This window comes from Labrus bergylta, chromosome 18 (assembly GCF_963930695.1).
Source record: "Labrus bergylta chromosome 18, fLabBer1.1, whole genome shotgun sequence".
NCBI classification, from domain to species: domain Eukaryota; kingdom Metazoa; phylum Chordata; class Actinopteri; order Labriformes; family Labridae; genus Labrus; species Labrus bergylta.
In genome coordinates, this window is record NC_089212.1 from 11,841,295 (window position 1) to 11,860,990 (window position 19,696).

The following is a 19,696-nucleotide window of genomic DNA, read 5'->3' on the forward strand; positions in this document are numbered from 1 at the left end:
ATCCATATGACACCATGGACTGCATACAATGCTCCTTTAATACATCTATCTAGGTTTGCAAACACATCATGTATCACAATTTCAAACAAAACAGGGCCAATTGCACTTCCCTGTCTGATGCCATTGTCCATACCTCAAAATCCCTTGACAAATCTGCTCCATCTTTGACTTGTATTTTCACTAAAAAAAATCATTATCCAGTTATACATCCTGCCGCCAATACCCATTTGACTAAACTTGATAGGTAACCATTTCCTCCACATTGAACCCTATGCCTTTTCTATGTCAAAAAATACAATTGCCATTAGCTCTGTCATTTTCAGTGTCTTTTCCACCTAATTAACTAACTCTGACTGCAGGCAACAACTGCTTCAGTGTCAAAGGCTATATGAATGTTCACCTACGGTGCCTCTCTTACTGTGCTGCCTTCATGGACTTGCTTGAATATTGTAATTTCTGTTTTAAGGTGTCAAAAATGAATAGCTGTAGAATGGTGGAACATTTGGAACAGCAGGCTTGCTTTTCAATTCACAAATTTAAGATGCCTTAAATGAGTGGAGGGATTTCTTTTTTATTAAACAGGCAATTGTTTTGTAGTCTAACTTTATAGCAGCAAGTGTTCATGTTTACCTTGAGGACAGTCAAAGTTGGCTTGAAGTCCCAAGCGTTTGATGATAAAGAGTGCGTCAGTCTTGATCTATCAACTTTTGTGAATAACATTTGTGTTGCTTTAAGTGATGAAATAGCCATACATTGACATTTATCTCATCGTCAAACTGAGTGATTGTTTTAATAAAATATTTTTCATTGCAACAAAACAACTTTAGCAAACACTGATCAAAGGTCACATTATATAGATGTCTTGTTTATTAACTAAAGAGAAGAAGATCATTTTAGATGATGAGTAAATGCCACATCGTGCCACATTTTCTGCACTTCCATCCAGGGGAGAAAAATATATTCCTCTAGAACATCTGGATCATGCACTCTCTGGACTTTCCAACACCGACCCACTTGACTAAAGAGAGAGAGAAAGAAATAAGGATTAGAAAGCTAGAAGCACACTCAAAGTTATAACAATCAATACTGGAAAAGGCAATCTATAACAGGTGGAATAGGCTTATATAAATGATACCATGCTTTATTTTCATCATGCACAACTACTTTTTTTATTCAGAGGCCTTCAGGGAAAATGTTGACCAAGCATTTAGCTCTGAAAAGAAAATATTCAGATATAAAAGTTTGTTATTTTTTTGTCAGACATACTGGGAACTCCAATGTGGTTCTCAATGAAGCGGATGTAGTTCTGAGCCTTGGCTGGGAGGTCATTCCACTTCCTGGCTGCAGAAGTGTCAGTCTTCCAACCAGGGAAGGTCTCATACTCAACCTCCACTTTATGCAAAACGTCCATGTTGGCTATGATAAAAAAAACATAATACAATTATGAAATCAATATAACCTTTCACTAATCATAGCAAAGGGTTTTTGTGAGTCATATTCTTCCTTACCTGGGAAGTGGGGAATCCTTTTCCCATTGAGTTTGTAGGCAACTCCAACTTTTATTTCATCAAGCACATCCAGGATGTCAAGTTTTGTCAAAGCAATGCTGTATGAGAGGTAACATGTCAGAACTGTTTACTATGTGCTATTTATTAATATTTATTACATGGTGGTGGAGGACAGTATTGCTGTAGGATACATGTGATACTCTATCCAAACATGAAAACCACAAAACACCTGATGAAAAGCTTAAACTTCTCTAGACACTCACGCAGTGAAGCCGTTAATCATGTGAGCGTATCTGACGATGACGAGATCCAACCAACCGCAACGTCTCTTCCTTCCTGTGGTCACACCCACCTCATGACCCCTTGTCTGCAGCAGCTCTCCTACTGCCTGGAGTGAACAGGGAAATACAGTGCTGCATGTTACTTTATTATTTCTGAGTTTTTATGATGTCAGGCTTCACTAATGAAACCTAAAAATATGCCATCAGCGCCTCAGTTAAAACACACAGCTGAGTACAATAACACATCATCACATGGGCTGGGAGGGGTAAAGTGTTAACATCTTGACCTATGTCCCTATGGTCAGTTCCCGTGACAAGTAACATAACCCCAGCTAGCACAGTAAATATATCCTGAACTCTGGCCCTAAATTTATCCCTGTGCACATGTGATCTGCATAAGAGGTAAAGGGTGTTTCAGCCTGTCTCACACAATTTGACAGCTGCACTCAGCATGAGAACGCCCCTCCCCTCCTTCCCTTCTCCTCCATGCAGGCCCTCTGCTTGTGTGTTCGCCCCATGATCACACACAAACATGTACATGTAGAGCTACTTATCACTGAGTTACATAACATGCTGAGTTGTCTCTTCTCCAAACAACACAAAGCCCATTGAAGCAGAGAAGATACATGAGACTATCTTATGAAGTCACTTGAGACGTTTATAGCTCTTACATTAAGTTGTTCTGTGGGGAAAGCCCCGATTCCCACTCTGGTTGTGTAGGCCTTTGATACACCAAACACATCGCCAATGTTCAGAGGTGGGATGCCAAGGCCGGTGCATGCCCCGCCCACAGTGCAGTTTGATGATGTCACAAAGGGATACGTTCCTGAGGAGAATCATTTTTCGTGTTACTACAGCACCAACTTCTTCCAAGGTCTTCTAAAAAATGTCTTCTCATTTATATTATGATATTTCACGTCATTGTTGCCGAGCCTACCAAAGTCGATGTCAAGGAGAGCGGCGTTGGCCCCTTCAACCAGAATTTTCTTTGGAGATCCATGGAGAGCTTCATACATGTAATAGACCCCGTCTCTAACCATCGGCCGCAATCTCTCACCATATTCCTGCATGACACAAGGAAACAAAAAGTATTTTTTGTTGTAAGTACTGAAAATCATCCATCACTTAGTAGTCAGCAATAGGGGTGATAATCACAGCCTTGGGATGATACCATAAAATATGATACAACACATGACCCATGATTGCATTTATATCAGGAACAAAGATTCTGCAATAATTGATGAATTGTAAGACAATCATAATGAAACATTATGATATCTAAATAACTAAAGATTACAAAATTTCCCTAAAAGGTAGAGTGGATTTGTCAGTTCTTACCACCCTAGGAGTTAAGAAGTAGTGATACTGTGAGTCAAAATTGGAAGTGAAGTGTCATGATTTTTGATTAAAATATCGATATTGAGAGTTAGGTAACTGTATCCCAGGATACAGTCAGGATGTATTTTTGCCACCGCTATAGTCATCAAGGACTACCTTGAGCTTTTTCAGTTGGTCCTCAACGTCAACTGTCAAGGCTGGGTACATGGATTGATACTGGTGGACAAGGTTCTTGAATCTGAAAAGGAGAGAAAATCATAAATCATGTCACAACTCGACTTTAAAGTGTCGGTCTCATTGTTCCCATGATTCCTACCTCATAGAGAAGTCCTTAAAGTCTCCCAGGAGGTCACATACACGCAGGCCAGTGCGGGATGCTTTGCTGGAGTATGCCGGTCCGATGCCCTTTTTGGTTGTTCCAATGCTTTTATTATGAAACACAAGCCAAAAAAGAAGCTTTGTCAAATGACAAGTGGAATTCATGTAGGCCATGCAGGTCTTTGTTTATTGTTTTAGTTTTGTACATCTCCCGCCCTCATTGTCCTCTCTCTACCCCCTTACTTCTTTCCTTCTTGTGCTTGTCTTTCAGTTTCCTGTAAGCCATCTACAACCTGGTGGAAATCAAACACTGCAAAGAGATGGAAAACAAATCTTTAAAAGGCGACCTCCGCACAACTTTGTAAAGGAAACCTCTTTAATTACAACAACTGTACATACCAAGGTGAGCTCTGTCTGAGACGATCAGTCTCTTCTCCCAGCCTTTCAGACCTGGTCAGAGAACATCAATTACATGTAAGCATGTTTTATCTTAGTTTACACTGATGCATGATGTAAAAAGGATATTTTCTCTTTTTAAATACCCTTTTTCTCATTTTTATCTCCTTCCTCAAACAAGCCAGGTAGATGAATGACCACTCCATTACCTATAAGAGCAGAGAGAGGGCGATGTTAAGTATTATCAGTCTTACACTGATTTTTTTTAATGATGCTGTGTGTAAAATACTGAAATCAAAATCTTTACCAATGAGTGATGTGCTTTTAGTGTTGATGATTCCACTGGGGAGAAGGTGAAAGTCATACTCCTTGCCATCCACTACCACTGTGTGTCCTGCATTGTTGCCACCCTGGTAATCACAGCAGTGTTCATTATTATAGCTATAATACACTTTTTTTATGGCAAATTATTAAAAATAAAGATGTTAACACTGAAGATCCCCAAAGAAAATACAGCCACATTTTCAAGTCTTATTTTATTTTCTCCAGATAGTGCTGAGCCACACTCTTCCCAATCCACCGAGCTTTTCCAGCACCTATATTAACACACTTGGCTCGTGCAGATGGATCCTCCGCTCTGATCCCTCTTGGTTAAAACCTGGCCTTCTCACATATCAAGCCACCCTGAGAATGTGACCTCTCTTTCGCCCGGTGGGTGGGGCTCTCAAGCATACAGAACACAGGGTGCTAGACCTGTCAGTGGGGAAAGTACAAGTACAACACAGCAACAGTTGGCAGCTTTCACGGTGTATTCCACTTCTGGCCTGACCTCTGATTTCTGACCAGACACTTGTGTTTGTGTGGGTGTCTGTGCGTTATGCAAGTGGACAGAAATGACCTGTCTGGAGTTTATGCTGAATTCAAAACATTTAATACAATATCTGAATAAGACAGTCACAACTTTGCATTAGACTGAGAGGTGGTTATCAACAGAGAATATTAAACTATGAATCAATATTGTTTAAAGCATCACTCACAGAGGTTTACAGCATTCTGTTAAATATTTCCTTTTCACAGAGGTTCAATCTTTTTGACTCTCAGCACCTGTTGCGTTTCACCAAGCTGCCAGTAAAGAGCCAAACTCTATTGTGAGGTTTTGAATAGGCGACGTAGGAAAAAGGCATTCAGCATTAACACAAAGACACGCCCATACGAATAGTCAGATGAAATCACAAATCACAAGCAGTTACCTGACATCTGCAGACGTAGTCAGCATCAGTCGCCAGCAAGTCGACGACTTTCCCTTTGCCCTCGTCTCCCCATTGCGCACCGAGCACCACGGTCACTTTGTTCCCCGCGTCGTTGCGCGATCGCTTCAGTCCTGTCGCGGCGGTTTGACTCATGTTTTTGTGGTCTTTCGCAGACCAGGTGAGGGACATGGTGGCAGTGGCTTTAGTCCGCCCGTCTCAAGACGACTAGACTGTACCGCAAGAGCGGCAATGCCATATCTGTAACTTCAGAGCCGATGATGTCAGAGCCAGACGCGCGTAAGAGCGACGCTGCGCTCGGCCAAATGTCTCCAAGGCTGTTAGAGCGACGACAATAAAAGCCTTTCCTCACAGCAATCACATGGGTATGTGAATGCACCCTGAGCCACGTAAAGTCAATCATGTATGCTACCCTTTATAATGGGGCTTTTGTATGTGTTGTACAATGCATTATGTTCGCCTCTTTGCTTCATCTGCCTGACAGTGATGATTAAACACAGACAGCCCAACAGTCAATTCACTTTTATTAAAATATATAAACATTAAAAGTTACAATCCTTTAAATACTTTCCTCATATTTGCTGTTAGAGATCATTTGGACAATATATATAAACTTTAAATAAAGACATTACTTTTTTTGGATGATAAATCAAACATCTTGCACCAAACACTACATCTGTCTTTCTTTCTGCAGGTGCTGCACAGTTAATAGAGCTTATTGCAAAACACATTCAATGCATATAACAACAATTGTACAAAACATAGAAAGCACATTTCGCTTTTTTTGTCTCAATCAAAAGCAATCATATTCACAAAAGCGGAAACTCATTTACATAAAGTGACATGTTATAACATCCTCGCTTTGAAGATCCAGGCCATCGATGTGTTTCATCTCCTAGGTCTTGAAAAACAAAAATCATTGCAAAAGGAAGACTTCTGCATTCACCCCCGAAGAGTCAAATCTCATGTGTTCTCGTTAAATAAAATATACTTCAGTCCATCCAGTTCAGCGACGTTAACATTTTCTTTTTCCTCTCGATTTCCTCTTTCGGGAGTCACCTGGGGAAACAAAGACTGAAATGAATAAATGGATTCAAACTGTTTGAAAATAAAACACTTTAATTCTTCTATATAACTAATATGCATTTACAGATAAAATTGTGCACTTAAAAAAGGCACTTGGCAGAGAAATGTATGTCCAGATTTCAAACATGACATCAGACTTAAAATGTTAAAAGTTGTTTTTTTGGTTGTGTTAAGTGCATTTGTGATTCATTCACATAGGATACAGTATCTTTAATCAAAGTCATCTAAACAGTTTCAAAAGTTCACAGGAAGCACACACTTGTTGGACTGTGTTAGTAGGTTAATCAGTCCCAGCTGCAGATTTGTGGAATGGACAAGAATATATGGGGAGTAGAGAGACAAAAGTGACAACTCTTATGAAATAACTCCACGATGACTACACAATGACTTCACAAACTGCAAGGCTGCTTTAGATCAGAAAAAGGTGGATGTTGTATAGCTCAAGTGCTGGTTCAAGAGGATTCACTTCTTAACATTAAAGTGCCTTCAGTGTTAAAGTGCCCCCCCCCCCCCCGGTCTGACAGACATTAGAATCACTTCAACACACAGTTTGCTGAATGCTGTTAGAGTTTGGCCTGACCACAACTGACTTGCCCAAGCATTGAAGAGAAAGCAAGAGTTAAAGCTGGACAACATAGACAAATGAAATCCAGTTAATCCAGTTAGACCAACAAATGATGCGTTATTTAGGACAAAGCTTTGACGGTGATTGAACTCATCAGGGTGATGTTCCTGCTTACACTTTGCCATCCCACCGTTTTTGACCTACCTCACTGCAACACACAGCCTTTTTTATGTCTAGTCTGTCCTTTCCCACTGTTACCTTGTGTTTCAGAATGAAAAACAGAATATTCAAACAGACTGGCCATAATTACATCCATGTAATATTCAATCTGCTATTCAAGGGCTTCACACTGCATCCAAACTTTTTAATAAAATGCACAACATGCTAAAATCATGCTTATAAATATGCACTTAAAAATATATAAAACGTTAAATGGAATAAAAACAAAACAAGTAAGGATTTTCCACTAAGACACATCAAATCATTAGCACTCCAAACGTGATCTTTATTGATGTATATGGATGGATTACCTGGATTACTCTTTTTGTTTCGTCTAAAGAAGCTTCCCTGTTTCTTTGGTTCGGGTCTAAGGGGTGCAGACACTGATTCAGAGACCGACGGCAGATCTTGGATATCTGACTCCAGTCCATCAGGGACGTCCCACCCCTCGTTGCTCTCACTGAGCGTGGTCACACTGCTCTTAGGGCCTGTATGTTCGTAGGTGATGATGTCATCTTGGTTGTGGGTTTCTATGATAATGTGTTCCTGCCTTGCTTTTCCTGCAGTCTCTTTTAAATGGCTTATTTTATCACTGGTTTGACTTTTCCCTTCTCCTCTTTTAGTGCTTTCACTACCCTCCGTCACACTGTCTGTTTTAGGTAAAGGACTTTCTTTGATTTGAAAATGAACACTTATGTCCACTGTCTCCTCAGGCGTCAACTTCTCCTGGCTGGATGTGCTGTCTAAAACAGCCTCTATCTGGTCTGAATCAGAGAGGGAAGAAGGGCTGATGGCACTGGTCTCAGTTGAATCCAATGAAAAGCCATTTGTTGGAGGGGGACATGTTTGATGGTCTGCTTCAACCCGAGACTCAGGTTGTGTTATATCTAGCGGTGAAACTGCAGGTTCCTGTGAGTGTTGCGCCTCCAGCAGCAACATCGGACCTTTCAAGTGTGCCTGTGTTGCCATTGCTGGTTTTACTACTTGGGGTGTGCTGGGAACTGCAGCTACTCCGTCTTCCACCGCACTCTGTGGCGCTGGTGGAGTCTCTTCTGAAGGGCTGATGAAGCCGTTGACTTCGCCTGCGCTGGTATGGTGACCCTCTGTCTGAGGTTTGGTGGGAGCGGAAATGGAGGCGGCTTCTTCTTCTACAGGCTTCACACTTGACCCTGGGGGGGAGGGGGGGGAAAGCAGGTGGTATTAATGCTCAAGTTAAACACATCAAGATCTTTATTAGCTTTGAAATGAGGAAATAATTCAGTGAGAGCAGGTGCATGAAAATAAAACGCTCTCAAAGGCAAAGTAAAAAGCATGTAGCAAGATAGCAAAAAACAAACAAAAAAAAACAGCCTATACAAAGCAGCAGGGCTGTGTTGTGGCTTGCAGTGAAACGGCTCAGGAGCGGAGCTAGAACTGCAGATGGAGGCCACAGTCTCTTGTCCTTACCAGACGGGCAGGTATCCCTACGCATTTCACTAGAAGGTAGGCTTTCCGAATCGCACCTTGGCCTGGTCTTTCTTAGGCTGAACCCTTTCCTGATATCCGCCAGGAGGTGGTCGACGATGCAGCCGTCGTCTTGAGGTATAAAGCCTTTCTTGACTGGTTAAAGAGAGGTTTAAAAAAAAAAAAGAAGGTTTTAAACACATGCAATTCAAGTGACATCTCACTCATTTAATCAGTCTTTGAGCTGCAACATTTCTTTCACATTGGAAGAAAAGGACGGCTGTTCACAGCGTACTTATTTTTCCGTTCTCTCCCTTCTGTCTCTTGGACTCTTCCTCTGCCAGCTGCTTCTTTCTCTTCTCTGCCTTGGCCGCCAGCTCTCTTCTTGTTTTGTTTTCCTGTTATCATGAAAGTCAGGATGTCACTCACTGCCAAGTACAAAATGTCCTTAGCAATTTGTCTTTGTATCATTGGGGCCGAGACTTGTGCATCTCCAAGCTTTCCCATAGAATCATGCTTTCAATGTTGCAAAAAAAACACTGCCAACATACCCAACCAGTGGACTTCACATCATTACAGCATCTCAAATAGCACAGCATGACTCTTCATTAGTCGTTGCATTTTCAAAAAATCCAGTGCACAAGACTCTGCAAATACATCATCAGAATGTGTGGATAAATACTAACCTTCATTGATTTGATGAAAAGTCCTCGGAAAGTCCTGATGGTTCCAAAGAGTTCTTCAAGCGACAGCTGATTGGCGTCTTCACACAAGTAGTTAGCCAGCTCACTCTTCTTCTTCTCTAAAGCAGTGAACCTTTCAGTTAGGGCTTGAAACATCTCAGTGCTTTCCTGCAGCACAGAAAAAGAAAAAAAAAATTGGGGATTTGGATCACACTTTCAAACAGCACTGAGTCATGAAGAGTTGGCTCAGGTTTAAAGGCAAAGCAGGGTGTATCATCATCTTACCTCAAGGACTTTGGCATACTGCTCCTTCACATCGTCGACAGAGTTGGAGACCTTCTTAGCCGTATCGTTCAGTCGCTTTAGTAAGGCACTGGCTTCTGACTGAATAGAGTCCAGATTAACTCTGAGGACAGAGTGTAAAACCGTTTTCTTATCTGTTGCTTAAAGATCCACTTAGGACCAACTTAAAAAAAAAAAAAAACACTAAACATGAGTTAAAGTACAAATTAAAGGTTTCTTTACCCTGCTGCTTTTTCACAGATTTCTAGATCATCCGGCAGATCAAGCAGCTCCGGGTGGTTCACTTCTGCTTCCTTTGCAAAATCAAACCACAGTGTATAATTAAGCAGGTTCATAAACGAGGAGGGGGGGGGGGGGGGGGGGGGGGAAGAAAAGAAATGATGGCAGCTGTGAGCCAGTTAGTGTACCTCCAGGATGTGATGAAGCAGCGTAATGCGGCTCTTGTTGGCCTTGGTCTCTGTAAGCTTGAGCAGAGAGCTGATCTTGAACCCCTCTGCGTTCCCTGTGTGACTTCCCTGAAAAAGTAGAACGACAATTAAAAATGCAAGCTCTTTTTAAAATGTCAGCTTCAGTGAAATATAGATGAGACTTAAGAAGGCGCGTACGTAGTTGAGAAAATTTCCAACGTCGAGAATGTGTCTGCAGAGACTAGGAATGAGCGTGCTCTCTCTGAGGGCTGAGAGAACAGTTGCATGGATTTACTTGATGATGATTGATAAAAATCTTCGGCTTCATCGTTTGGCTGCATGTATGTGAATAACGCTGAGAGTCTAGGGTTCACTTACACTGGCAAGCCTCCTCCACCAGCTTGACTCGAGGTTTTAGCATCTCCAACACTGATGAGGTCTCCTCGCACAGCAACATGCAATCGATCCTCAACTGATAACTGGGGAGGCAGGGCAGAAATCAAAGGAATTAAGGAGCCAAGTAGGCCAGTATAGACTGCTCTGAAAATATAATGCATGCACATACTTAAACCAGCACTTAAGAAAAGTTACCATGGCACCGTGAGAAGGCAGGTGTAAAAGCGATCAACATTTGCCAGCTTCTCTTTTTCTCCTTGGAATGATTTCAAGTTTTCTATCTACATTAAAAAACAAACAAAACAGTGAGTCATACATTTGCCATTTTGAAGTGGGCCCTTAATGGCAGCTACACGAGCAGAAAAAATAAGTAAAAAGGAAAATGGATGATGAGGTTATAAAAAGTACAGACCTCATGCTTCTCTGGTAGGAGCTTCAGAAGCTGTTTTAGCACCTCTACATCAAACCTAGAACGGTCCCCTTTCTGAATCATGGATACAAAGTCCTCGTTTTTGCTAGACAGATACCAAGACAAACAGTCAGCTTGGAGATAAACCAAATCATATTTAAAACATAAGGGAATGTTTAATATCTCACCATTTAAACTGCTTTAGGAAAATGTTTAGATTCAAGTTTTTCTTTGGATCAATAAATGTAATCTGAAAAAAGAGAAGATGTTTTCTTTAGGAGGCATATTGATTATTCAGCATTGATAATCAGGCGTTTGTTGTTCTGGGGGCTACAGCTCTGAGGAGCTGTGTTGAGTGTTGACCAAGCGCACCTCTTTAGGCTCCTTCTTGACAGGAGCAGCTGCCCCCTTGTCTTTGTGCTCAGTCACTGGGAGACAGAACAGCTGCTCGATACTGCTGTAGTCCGGCTCATGAGGAGGAGGCTCTTTCTGAACCGAGGCCCACATGGAGGGACCATCTGTGTGTGTGCAGGAAGAGAGGAACCCGTCATGAACCCATGTGGCTCTATTTTGTATCTTAAACTAATCTAAAACTAATGCTTTCCCCGCTCTTATATCTAAAGGAAAACAGCATCATCAAATAACATCCAAAAGTATACAAAGGTGTGTTCAGTTCCCCCCCAAGTAAGATGGATGTTCATAACAATGTGCATTCGACTTTTAGGAGGAAAAATGTAAGATTGTGATTATGTAAGCCTTCCCCAAAATGTTTATTTTCCCCCTTACCTGTTACTGCTCGGAGTTTCTGCCAGTTGAGCTTTTTCATCCTCAGGGTTGGGCATCGGTTTGCCTTTACGGGCGGAGCACATCCCAGCATCTGACTGCTCTGAGCCACTATCATGCCTGGGGGAGGAGGGGGTGGTGGTGGCATCCCAGGCAAGGGAGGTGGCGGTGGCGGTCCGCCACCCATTCCTGGCAGAGGTGGCGGAGGTGGTGGGGGAGCCATGCCAAGACCAAAGGGCGGCAGCGGCGGTGGTGGTGGCGGTGGTGCCATTCCAGGTAAAGGAGGAGGTGGTGGAGGTCCACCAAACCCTCCAGGCAGCGGTGGAGGAGGAGGGGGTGGGGGTGGAGGAGGTGAGGACCCAGTTAAACCAGAGGGTGGGAGTGGAGGGGGAGGCGGCGGCGGCGGCGGTAAGGCACACAGCGGCTTCTGAGAAGATGTGATGATCGTGTCGTCCTGCTGATCTGTATCGGTCTGAACAGCTTTATCCACCTTCACGCGCTGCCCGTCCACCTCATGGTGACCCGCACAGCTGTTCCCTTTAGAGAACATCAGCCGCTGCATGATCTTCTCACAGGACTCCATCTGAGCTGGAGCACGCACACACACACACACACACACACACACACACACACACACACACACACACACACACACACACACACACACACACACACACACACACACACACACACACACACACACACACACACACACACACACACACACACACACACACACACACACACACACACACACACACACACACACACACACACACACACACACACACACACACACACACACACACACACACACACACACACACACACACACACACACACACACACACACACACACACACACACACACACACACACACACACACACACACACACACACACACACACACACACACACACACACACACACACACAAACTACTTAAGTTGCCATGTCACCAAATGCTTCATATTCATCCCGAGGTTATCTTAAAGGCTGTGATGGCTAATCTCTCCTCTTTACACATTAATCATTGAGGAGGCCATTAGCTAGCCATTAGCCTCTTCAGAGCGTTGACCTAAAGTGAAAGCATTGTTGCTTCACTGTTCACTCACAGTCCTGGGCCAGCAGTGTGGCTCTGTTAGTGATGGCCTCCAGAGCCAGCCAGATATCCGAGTGACCCGGCCCCAGCACTAACAACGTCTGCAGGATGGACAGCAGCTGCAGAGAGGCTGGAGAGCTGCTCACCTGCACACAGCAACACATGCATATTCACAAACTATGGGGGCTTTTCCTGGTCAACATTCTTCTTAAGACACGGACAACTTAAGAATAGAATTGTTTCAAGACGAAAGCCAATGAGCGGCACCTTGTTAAAGAGTGTCGTGAAAACCTCCAGGTGATTGCTCATGTCGATGCCCCCGTACACACGCAGCAGCTCTTCTTCATCCTCAGCCATTGCCTCTTCAAAAGCTTCACATTGAATGATCAAATCTTCATCCTCCTGCTCTCTGGAAATCCACACACAAAGCCGCAACACTAACTCATTCAAATGCCATTTTGAGTTCTCAGAAAGCGACGATGAATCACTCCATAATTGATGCAAATTGCAAATGTCTTTCATAACGGCACCATTTTGCTTTAAGTGATAATGAACTTTAAAAGTAACCTTTAAAAACAGTCTTCGTTGCATTAAACATTTCTCTTTTTTTTTTATGATTAAAGTCTCTCAAAATGAAATGTGAGCAACAGAAGGAGGTCTCACCTTAACTTTGGCAGAATATCAAGAAGCTGGAGTCCTGCAAGACAATTAAACACAAAGTATGACAACCAAACACAATTATCAGCTTTTAAGAAAAGTTTATCTGCCAAAGTTGTCACACGTCTCTCCTTCACAGTGGTGTGTGTTAGTTTTTTTTGGGGGGGAAAGGGCAAAGAGTCACAGGTGAGCAATTACAAAAGAGGAGTGGCTGAACAAATAGCTGATTGGTCCTTGGTGGTGGTTGGCATTTCAGGTGTGATGACCACCTGACTTTGTTAGTGCTCCTCCTCCTGAGCTTCTCATGTCTCTTTATTTTTCATTTCCTCGATCCTCGCTTGAACCGGAAATCTTTCCGCGCCGCCATGTTAATGGACGTCTCAAGTCTCTTTATCCGGCACCGAGGAGCGAGGATGGAGGAAACAACTCTGACTCTGTCTCTCTTCCCACTCAGGGTGCCTTCAGTTAGAGAGGGGCGGAGCCAGTTAATTTGATCTCATGCACCTCAGCAGGCTGGGCCTTGGTAGTTAAGCTGGCTTCTCTCTCTCTCTCTCTCTCTCTCTCTCTCTCTCTTGCTGTTATCAACTTTGGTTTGTTGTGTTTGTTTTTCCTCCACAACAACACACACACATTCACCATTGCAATAACCACAGATATACAGACTGCATTTTCTTGTATTAGAATGTTTTGCTTTAGTTTCTAATACATTATCATTGAAGTTATTTTAAAACTGTGTGGTCTCCCTCTTTGTCCAGCTCACTGAGCCCGGGCTGTGACACAGGGAACATAGGAGGGTTTATATAGATGCAACTATTACAATACTTTATACTTTATTTCTGGGCTTTTTTTTGCCTTCAGTTGAGGGATAGGACAATGGATAGAGCTGGAAATAAGGGAGAGAGAGTGGGGAATGACATGCGGGAAAGGAGACTCAAACTTGGGCCTATAGGACTATAGCCTCCATACATGGGGCGCGCGCACCAACCAATGGGCCACCAGCGCCCCCACAATACTTGTAAATAGTCCCAATTCTGCTGATTTTTCATTGATGCCTCGTGGGAAATTTATGTCTGTGTGTTTATGAACTGTATGCTAAAGGTTAATCCTGTTTTGATCTTGTTTATGCTTGGGAAGACTTCACAGGCAACATGCATCTACAGAAGAAAACATCTCATACAAATTCTATATGGTAAGTGGAATTTCTTAAAATTTGAAAGTGATTACATCAAAAAACTTGTATACTGAATAATTATAATGTTAAATTTAAGAATACACAATGCTTTATCCATTTGAGGATTGCTGAGTTTCTCAGGCGTTTTGTCGATGTGAGAATTAGGTCATTATTCTTATTCTTAGACGGACCCAGTGACAGAGATATTTGTGAAGAGCTACAGCTGACGTCCTGCTTTCTCCTCTCAACGCTCACTTTCAGCTGATTTGGGCGGGAAAACCGTTAACCACAAAGTGACCTTGCTCTTGATGCAACTCTAAGACTCCTCATGAATTGTTAAATAGCAGCCGAATAGAGAACCTACCGATAAACTCCTTCCTCATCCTATCTCTCTGCCGGAGGTTATCCGTCCCAAAGATGATGGCGTTGATGACACTGAGGAGCGTGACCATGTAAGGGACGTTGTCTGTGGCCTGCAGCTCATTCATGATCACACTGAAACGATACTGCCGAGTCTTCACGCCCTGAAGGGGAAATCAAAGTCAGTGCAAGAGAATGAGTAATTCTACTGATTCATAAAACCTGTGCATGCAATCCACCACTAGAGGGCATCGTAGGGTCATGTGAAGTAAATCCTAACACAGCTCAACTTTTCAAAAACAGATGCTACAAGTGTGACTCTTCCACACTTGCCTTGTAGTGGTCCAGGGCGTCCAGTGCCAGGCGATGGCCTTCTGCAGAGAACATGCTGAGGGCGGCGAGCAGCTCAAACACTTGCTTCTTCACCATGATATTGGAAGTGTCCAAAGCTGTGGAGCATCAGGATCACACACATTAATACATGTCGCAAGCTCATAATTACTATTACGCTTTGTTTCACAGCCTTTAAGGTTGAACTTTGCCTTCTAAGGAATTGACGTTGTACTTAAGATAAAAAACGTGTTGGAAAATCCATAATGAACACACAGCGTGACGCTACATTTATAGGGATGTCGTGAAGCGCCGTGAAATGACTCATCTTTGTATATAAAAGCTGAAAACATGTCTTAAAGATTAAGGTCGCATAGTGAATCAGATTAACTATTTCATCCCCAAATTATGACTAATTTAGCCAAACATTACAGATGTTACACATTATGTTCAAAAAGTGGTGCCTCAAGTCTTTCAGCTTTCTTTAAATTGAACAGGGTTTAAATATCTTCATCAGACTCTATTGCATAATTCAAATGTTTTTTTTCTTTTATTGCATGAGGCTTCTCTGAGTCAAAATCATGTGATGTGTTTATAAAGAATGTGATGAACCTTGTGAGAGCTTCCGAATGTATCCTTCATTGTCTATGATGAAGTGGATCCCTGCAGATGAGTTCATGACTGCCCGCACGCAGTTGACGCAGGTGAGCTGCAAGAGAGCGTCTGCAATACGAGAGCATCCCCGCCCCGAGAGCCGGTCCAGAGCTTCCAGGAGGAGATCCAACCCGCTCAGCTCCAGAAACTGCACCATCCACGTCTGATCGCTGCCCTCCAGGCGGCGCTTCAGCCCCGAGTAGTTGACCACAGTGGGGACCTGCAGCAGCCTGATGCAGAGCTCTGGATCGGCGCTCTCCAGGTTGGCCTCCTGCTGGGTATCCGAGTCCTGTGAGGAGCCCAGGCGGCCCCTGACTGCCGCCCACTTCTTCTTTCCATCCGACTTCCCCGACATGATGGCTGCGGAGGAAAGACGTGAAGCAGTGTTTAGTCGGTGTTTAGTCAGTGTTTATGTGCGCAGGCCATTCTCAGCTATTTCTCAAAAAAAAAAATCAGCTTGTCTTTCGCCTACAGATAGTTTCTGTTTGCATAGATGTCCAACGATTTTTTTTTGCCCAGTGTACAGTGTAATCGTTGCTATCCAGACCAGAGGAAACAAGCCAACATGACGCCTTATCAGAAATGAAACGGAAAAAGAATAGGAAATGATAGCTCTGCACTTTTATGTCAGCAGTCCAGCCATCGCCCGCCCTGCCAAACATTCCTACTTAATCCTGCCTGAAAGAGAAGAGACTCTCAGTCAGCTCAACCAAACGGACAAAGCTGAGCTCAGTGGTGTCTGGGCAGTGCCTGCTACTGCAATAAACAATGAGAACAGAAGTATTTTTTAATGGGATAAAATAGATTTTAAAAAATTTAAAAATTTAAAAAAACTGCACAAGGTACTACATAGAAAAAACACTGTGGGAAGAAAATGTCACAATCCTCATACCAACATATCTGACATTGACCTGAATGCTTACATTGATCTCACAAGAGCCTTGAGTTTTCTGGCATAGCCCCAGAGCACAGTGGCCCCATTTAACCTAACTCTCACCTCTTAGCTTCTGAAAAAGATCCACAGCAATTCATGAGAGCAATTCATGAGAGCAGTATAAACACGTTCCCACACGCTAATAGAATCAACAGGATAAGGCTTTCGGACCAAAAAAGGGGAAAACTTTCTGCATAACTCTCAAAATACTTCCTGCTACGGAGTTTTTTATATTAAGTGGTCCGGGATAAATGAACAATGTGAGTCGTTCTTTTGTCTCCTGTGGTTGATTTCGATTTTGGCAAAGAAAAGATATACAAAATGAGACATGAAGGTATGAGCATGCCCAAACAGAATGCTCGAGATAAAGATCACTAAGTGAGCCCGGCTGGAAGGAATTATACATTTTTACAGTTCTTGTAAAAATCTATAATTGGCTTGTTGCTGCTTGTTCAGTAAACTACACACAGTTACAGGCAGCTTTTGCAATGTCTTGCATGTATCTCTTTTCAAGGAAATAAATGAATAAAAATAGCAGAGAAAAGAAGTAATAACTTGTGAAAAAATCCAACAAATTGGATTTCTATTCACTCAGTAGAGTCAAGGTGAAGCGTTTTTTTTCTTTTCTCACATTTTCTGGTGAGGCATTCGTCAGCTCTGACTGCAGCATTTAGTGCCGCTGCCAGTGCGAGAGTGTTACCGTGGCAGCAAGCAGCCTGACAATGGTGTTTCACAATAGGCCTTCTCAATAGTCATCAAAGAGCTCTGTTCATTAGCCTCAAAATGGGTGGAATGCTCCCTGCCCCATTTGGGGTTATGAAATATATGCCCGTTCACTGTTTAGACACTTTCTGTTTGTGGCACAAGATCATGTTTTATAGGCTCAAAGTGAGAAGGGAACAAAAGTTGCAAGTTCATGCTTGTAATCTGGAGAATTTCCAGGGTCATGAAAATATGTGAAATAGATTCACTTCCCACAAAAAAAAACATGACTCACAAACATCTCAGGAAATTCTGCTTGTGTTTTTTTTGTGTGTGTCAGTATCATGCAGACACAACCCAGCAAGTCTCAGGAACTTTTCACTAGGAAGGGAGGGTTTCCCGGGACAGGAAACATGGCTCAAGATAAACATGCTGGTGTGACAGCTTGTGTTCCTCTTTTGCAATTCCATTTTAATTCCTAAAGGTTGGTTTGACCAAAAGAAATTTGGTACTTTCCGTGCATGTGTAAACATTTTGGCTGCAGGTTGTGCAACGTCAAGGATCATGGACAAAACATTTACTTATTCTTTTTTTTTTTTTGTGCACTCCTCCAAATAAAAACAACTCTCACTTACAGACCTTGTCTACCAGATCTCCCACATGTACCTCTAATAGCAGGCTGATTCACTGTGCACAGGACCAGCCTACTCATCTGTCCTCTGGTTAGGCCGCCCACACAGCAGCCCACTGCTACTGGACAACATCAACACTTATGAGCATGCAGAAACAGCTCCACGGATTTATTTCCTCAGAGACATATGCATCAGCTTATGCACTGTAGTTTTTTCGAGGAATCGTCTGTGTATTTTCATCAATAACTAATGAGTGCACAAACTAATAGATTTAGGGTGAGTGGATTAAATCTCGCACAGCACTGTCACTGCACATTTTTCTCATCTGGTTTTCCCTCCACAGAAATACCAGCTATAATGACACGAATGATGGTTTAAACAATTAGATTTGAGCTTGTTAGCACTGAAATTATAATAATGATGATTTATGTTTCAAACACATGTTAACAAACTGAACATATGTTCCATGCATAGCCTATTGTGTGCTTATGGATTAAACCTGTATCCAAAATCTTTTCACAGCATGTGCTTAATGATAATAACAACAGAGAACATCTGGTAGACATTAAACTGATATCTAAACCTCCTCTCCTCTCCTCCCCTTAATGCTATTTAAGGGAGTGACCGACAAAAGTCCACAAGCGCATTTCTGGAGTTGAAATGTTGAAATGTTTTTTTTTTGTATAGTTTAGTTTCCTTTATGTCCAGACTGTCTGGTGGTTTCTTGAACCTCTGTGGAGACAGAGTTAACACCAGCACACATTGAAACAAGTGACAGCCCACATGGCCCAAACACCAGCCTTAAAACTGCACCCACAGTTCAAGTCAAATTTACCAACGCTGTTCCCCCCCCTTCCCATGGCAGCCTTCTTCCTCTTCATTTTTCCAGACGAAAGTAGATTTCCAGGGAGCATTCGATCACCATCCTCAGGATAGCAACACACAAGACTGTCAAACTAGAATACAATTGAGATTCTCAATCTGCGTTATGCACTAGTGAATTAGGAAAAAAAAAAAAAAGAGGGAACTGAAACAGCGACATTTACATCATTACTTTGCCTCCACATAGCAGGGGACATAACGGGACTGGTCACCTTATTGTCTTGAGTAAAGACAGCGGGGGAAGGAAGTCTTAAAGCTATACACTTTGGCAAATCGTCTCATCCTTACGACACTGTTGCATTAATACAGATAATAACAGACTGATTGAGGTAGGCTACCTTACCTGTTTTTATTCCATAAATATGCACTTGAAGAATCGCGTCCTCTGGTCTATTTCAGGAGGATGATTTCTTTTCAGTCATCCAGGCAACATCTTCTTTACCCCAAAAATAAAACATGTAGCCTGCACTCTGAGAATTTCTGCACTGTGCTGCAGGTCAAGCCTTGTGTGGTATGCGGATGGCACTGCTTTCAAACCATTACGGCTCCTGGGTTTTTCACTCACTTGTGACTGGCAATGCCAAGATAAACCTTTTTGAGCAGAGACATCCTGTCAATCCTTTCAAAATAAAACATGGGCGCAGAACTGGCTTCTACAGAAAAACCTTTGAGTCTGGACTCCGTAGCCTACAGTTACGGGGGGGATACATGGGGAATCAAAATGTGTGATTAAAATAGATGAAAAACAGATTTAATACACTAGACTTTATGTTTTCCCCCGCCATAGTTCCAGATGGCAACACAAGTAGCCTATCTTTGGCTAAAGAAAATTATTCCCTATAGTTACGCTACAGCAATTGGACAATTTA

The 19,696-nt window shown here is 42.6% G+C and overlaps 2 protein-coding genes across 4 annotated transcripts; both read right to left on the minus strand.

Moving 5' to 3' along the window:
- Positions 1–844: 844 nt before the first annotated feature.
- Positions 845–5,411, minus strand: adss1 (adenylosuccinate synthase 1). The gene is made up of 13 exons (XM_020629987.3): positions 5,092–5,411; positions 4,149–4,251; positions 3,988–4,050; positions 3,845–3,895; positions 3,689–3,755; positions 3,444–3,551; positions 3,284–3,365; positions 2,727–2,853; positions 2,461–2,615; positions 1,772–1,896; positions 1,509–1,606; positions 1,267–1,416; positions 845–1,018 (listed from the first exon to the last, which is right to left on the minus strand). The coding sequence occupies exons 1-13, from the start codon at positions 5,278–5,280 to the stop codon at positions 966–968; spliced, it is 1,371 nt and encodes a 456-aa protein (XP_020485643.1). The 5' UTR covers positions 5,281–5,411; the 3' UTR covers positions 845–965.
- Positions 5,412–5,616: 205 nt separating this feature from the next.
- Positions 5,617–19,407, minus strand: inf2 (inverted formin 2). Of its 3 annotated transcripts, XM_065966412.1 has the most exons (23): positions 19,171–19,404; positions 15,636–16,037; positions 15,027–15,142; positions 14,698–14,857; positions 13,169–13,202; positions 12,773–12,914; positions 12,519–12,651; positions 11,407–11,991; positions 10,993–11,138; positions 10,809–10,870; positions 10,624–10,726; positions 10,407–10,492; positions 10,194–10,294; positions 10,014–10,084; positions 9,816–9,923; positions 9,631–9,701; positions 9,391–9,511; positions 9,109–9,273; positions 8,718–8,820; positions 8,426–8,578; positions 7,291–8,148; positions 6,965–7,018; positions 5,617–6,168 (listed from the first exon to the last, which is right to left on the minus strand). In XM_065966412.1, exons 2-22 carry the CDS (start codon positions 16,030–16,032, stop codon positions 6,966–6,968), a joined length of 3,768 nt encoding a protein of 1,255 aa, XP_065822484.1. In that variant the 5' UTR covers positions 16,033–16,037; positions 19,171–19,404; the 3' UTR covers positions 5,617–6,168; position 6,965. The 3 variants fall into 3 exon arrangements, with proteins under 3 accessions (XP_065822484.1, XP_020485642.3, XP_065822485.1); XM_020629986.3 differs by lacking the exon at positions 6,965–7,018; XM_065966413.1 differs by lacking the exons at positions 5,617–6,168; positions 6,965–7,018 and having other exon boundaries at positions 7,718–8,148; positions 8,482–8,578; positions 19,171–19,407.
- Between the last annotated feature and the right edge of the window lie 289 nt (positions 19,408–19,696).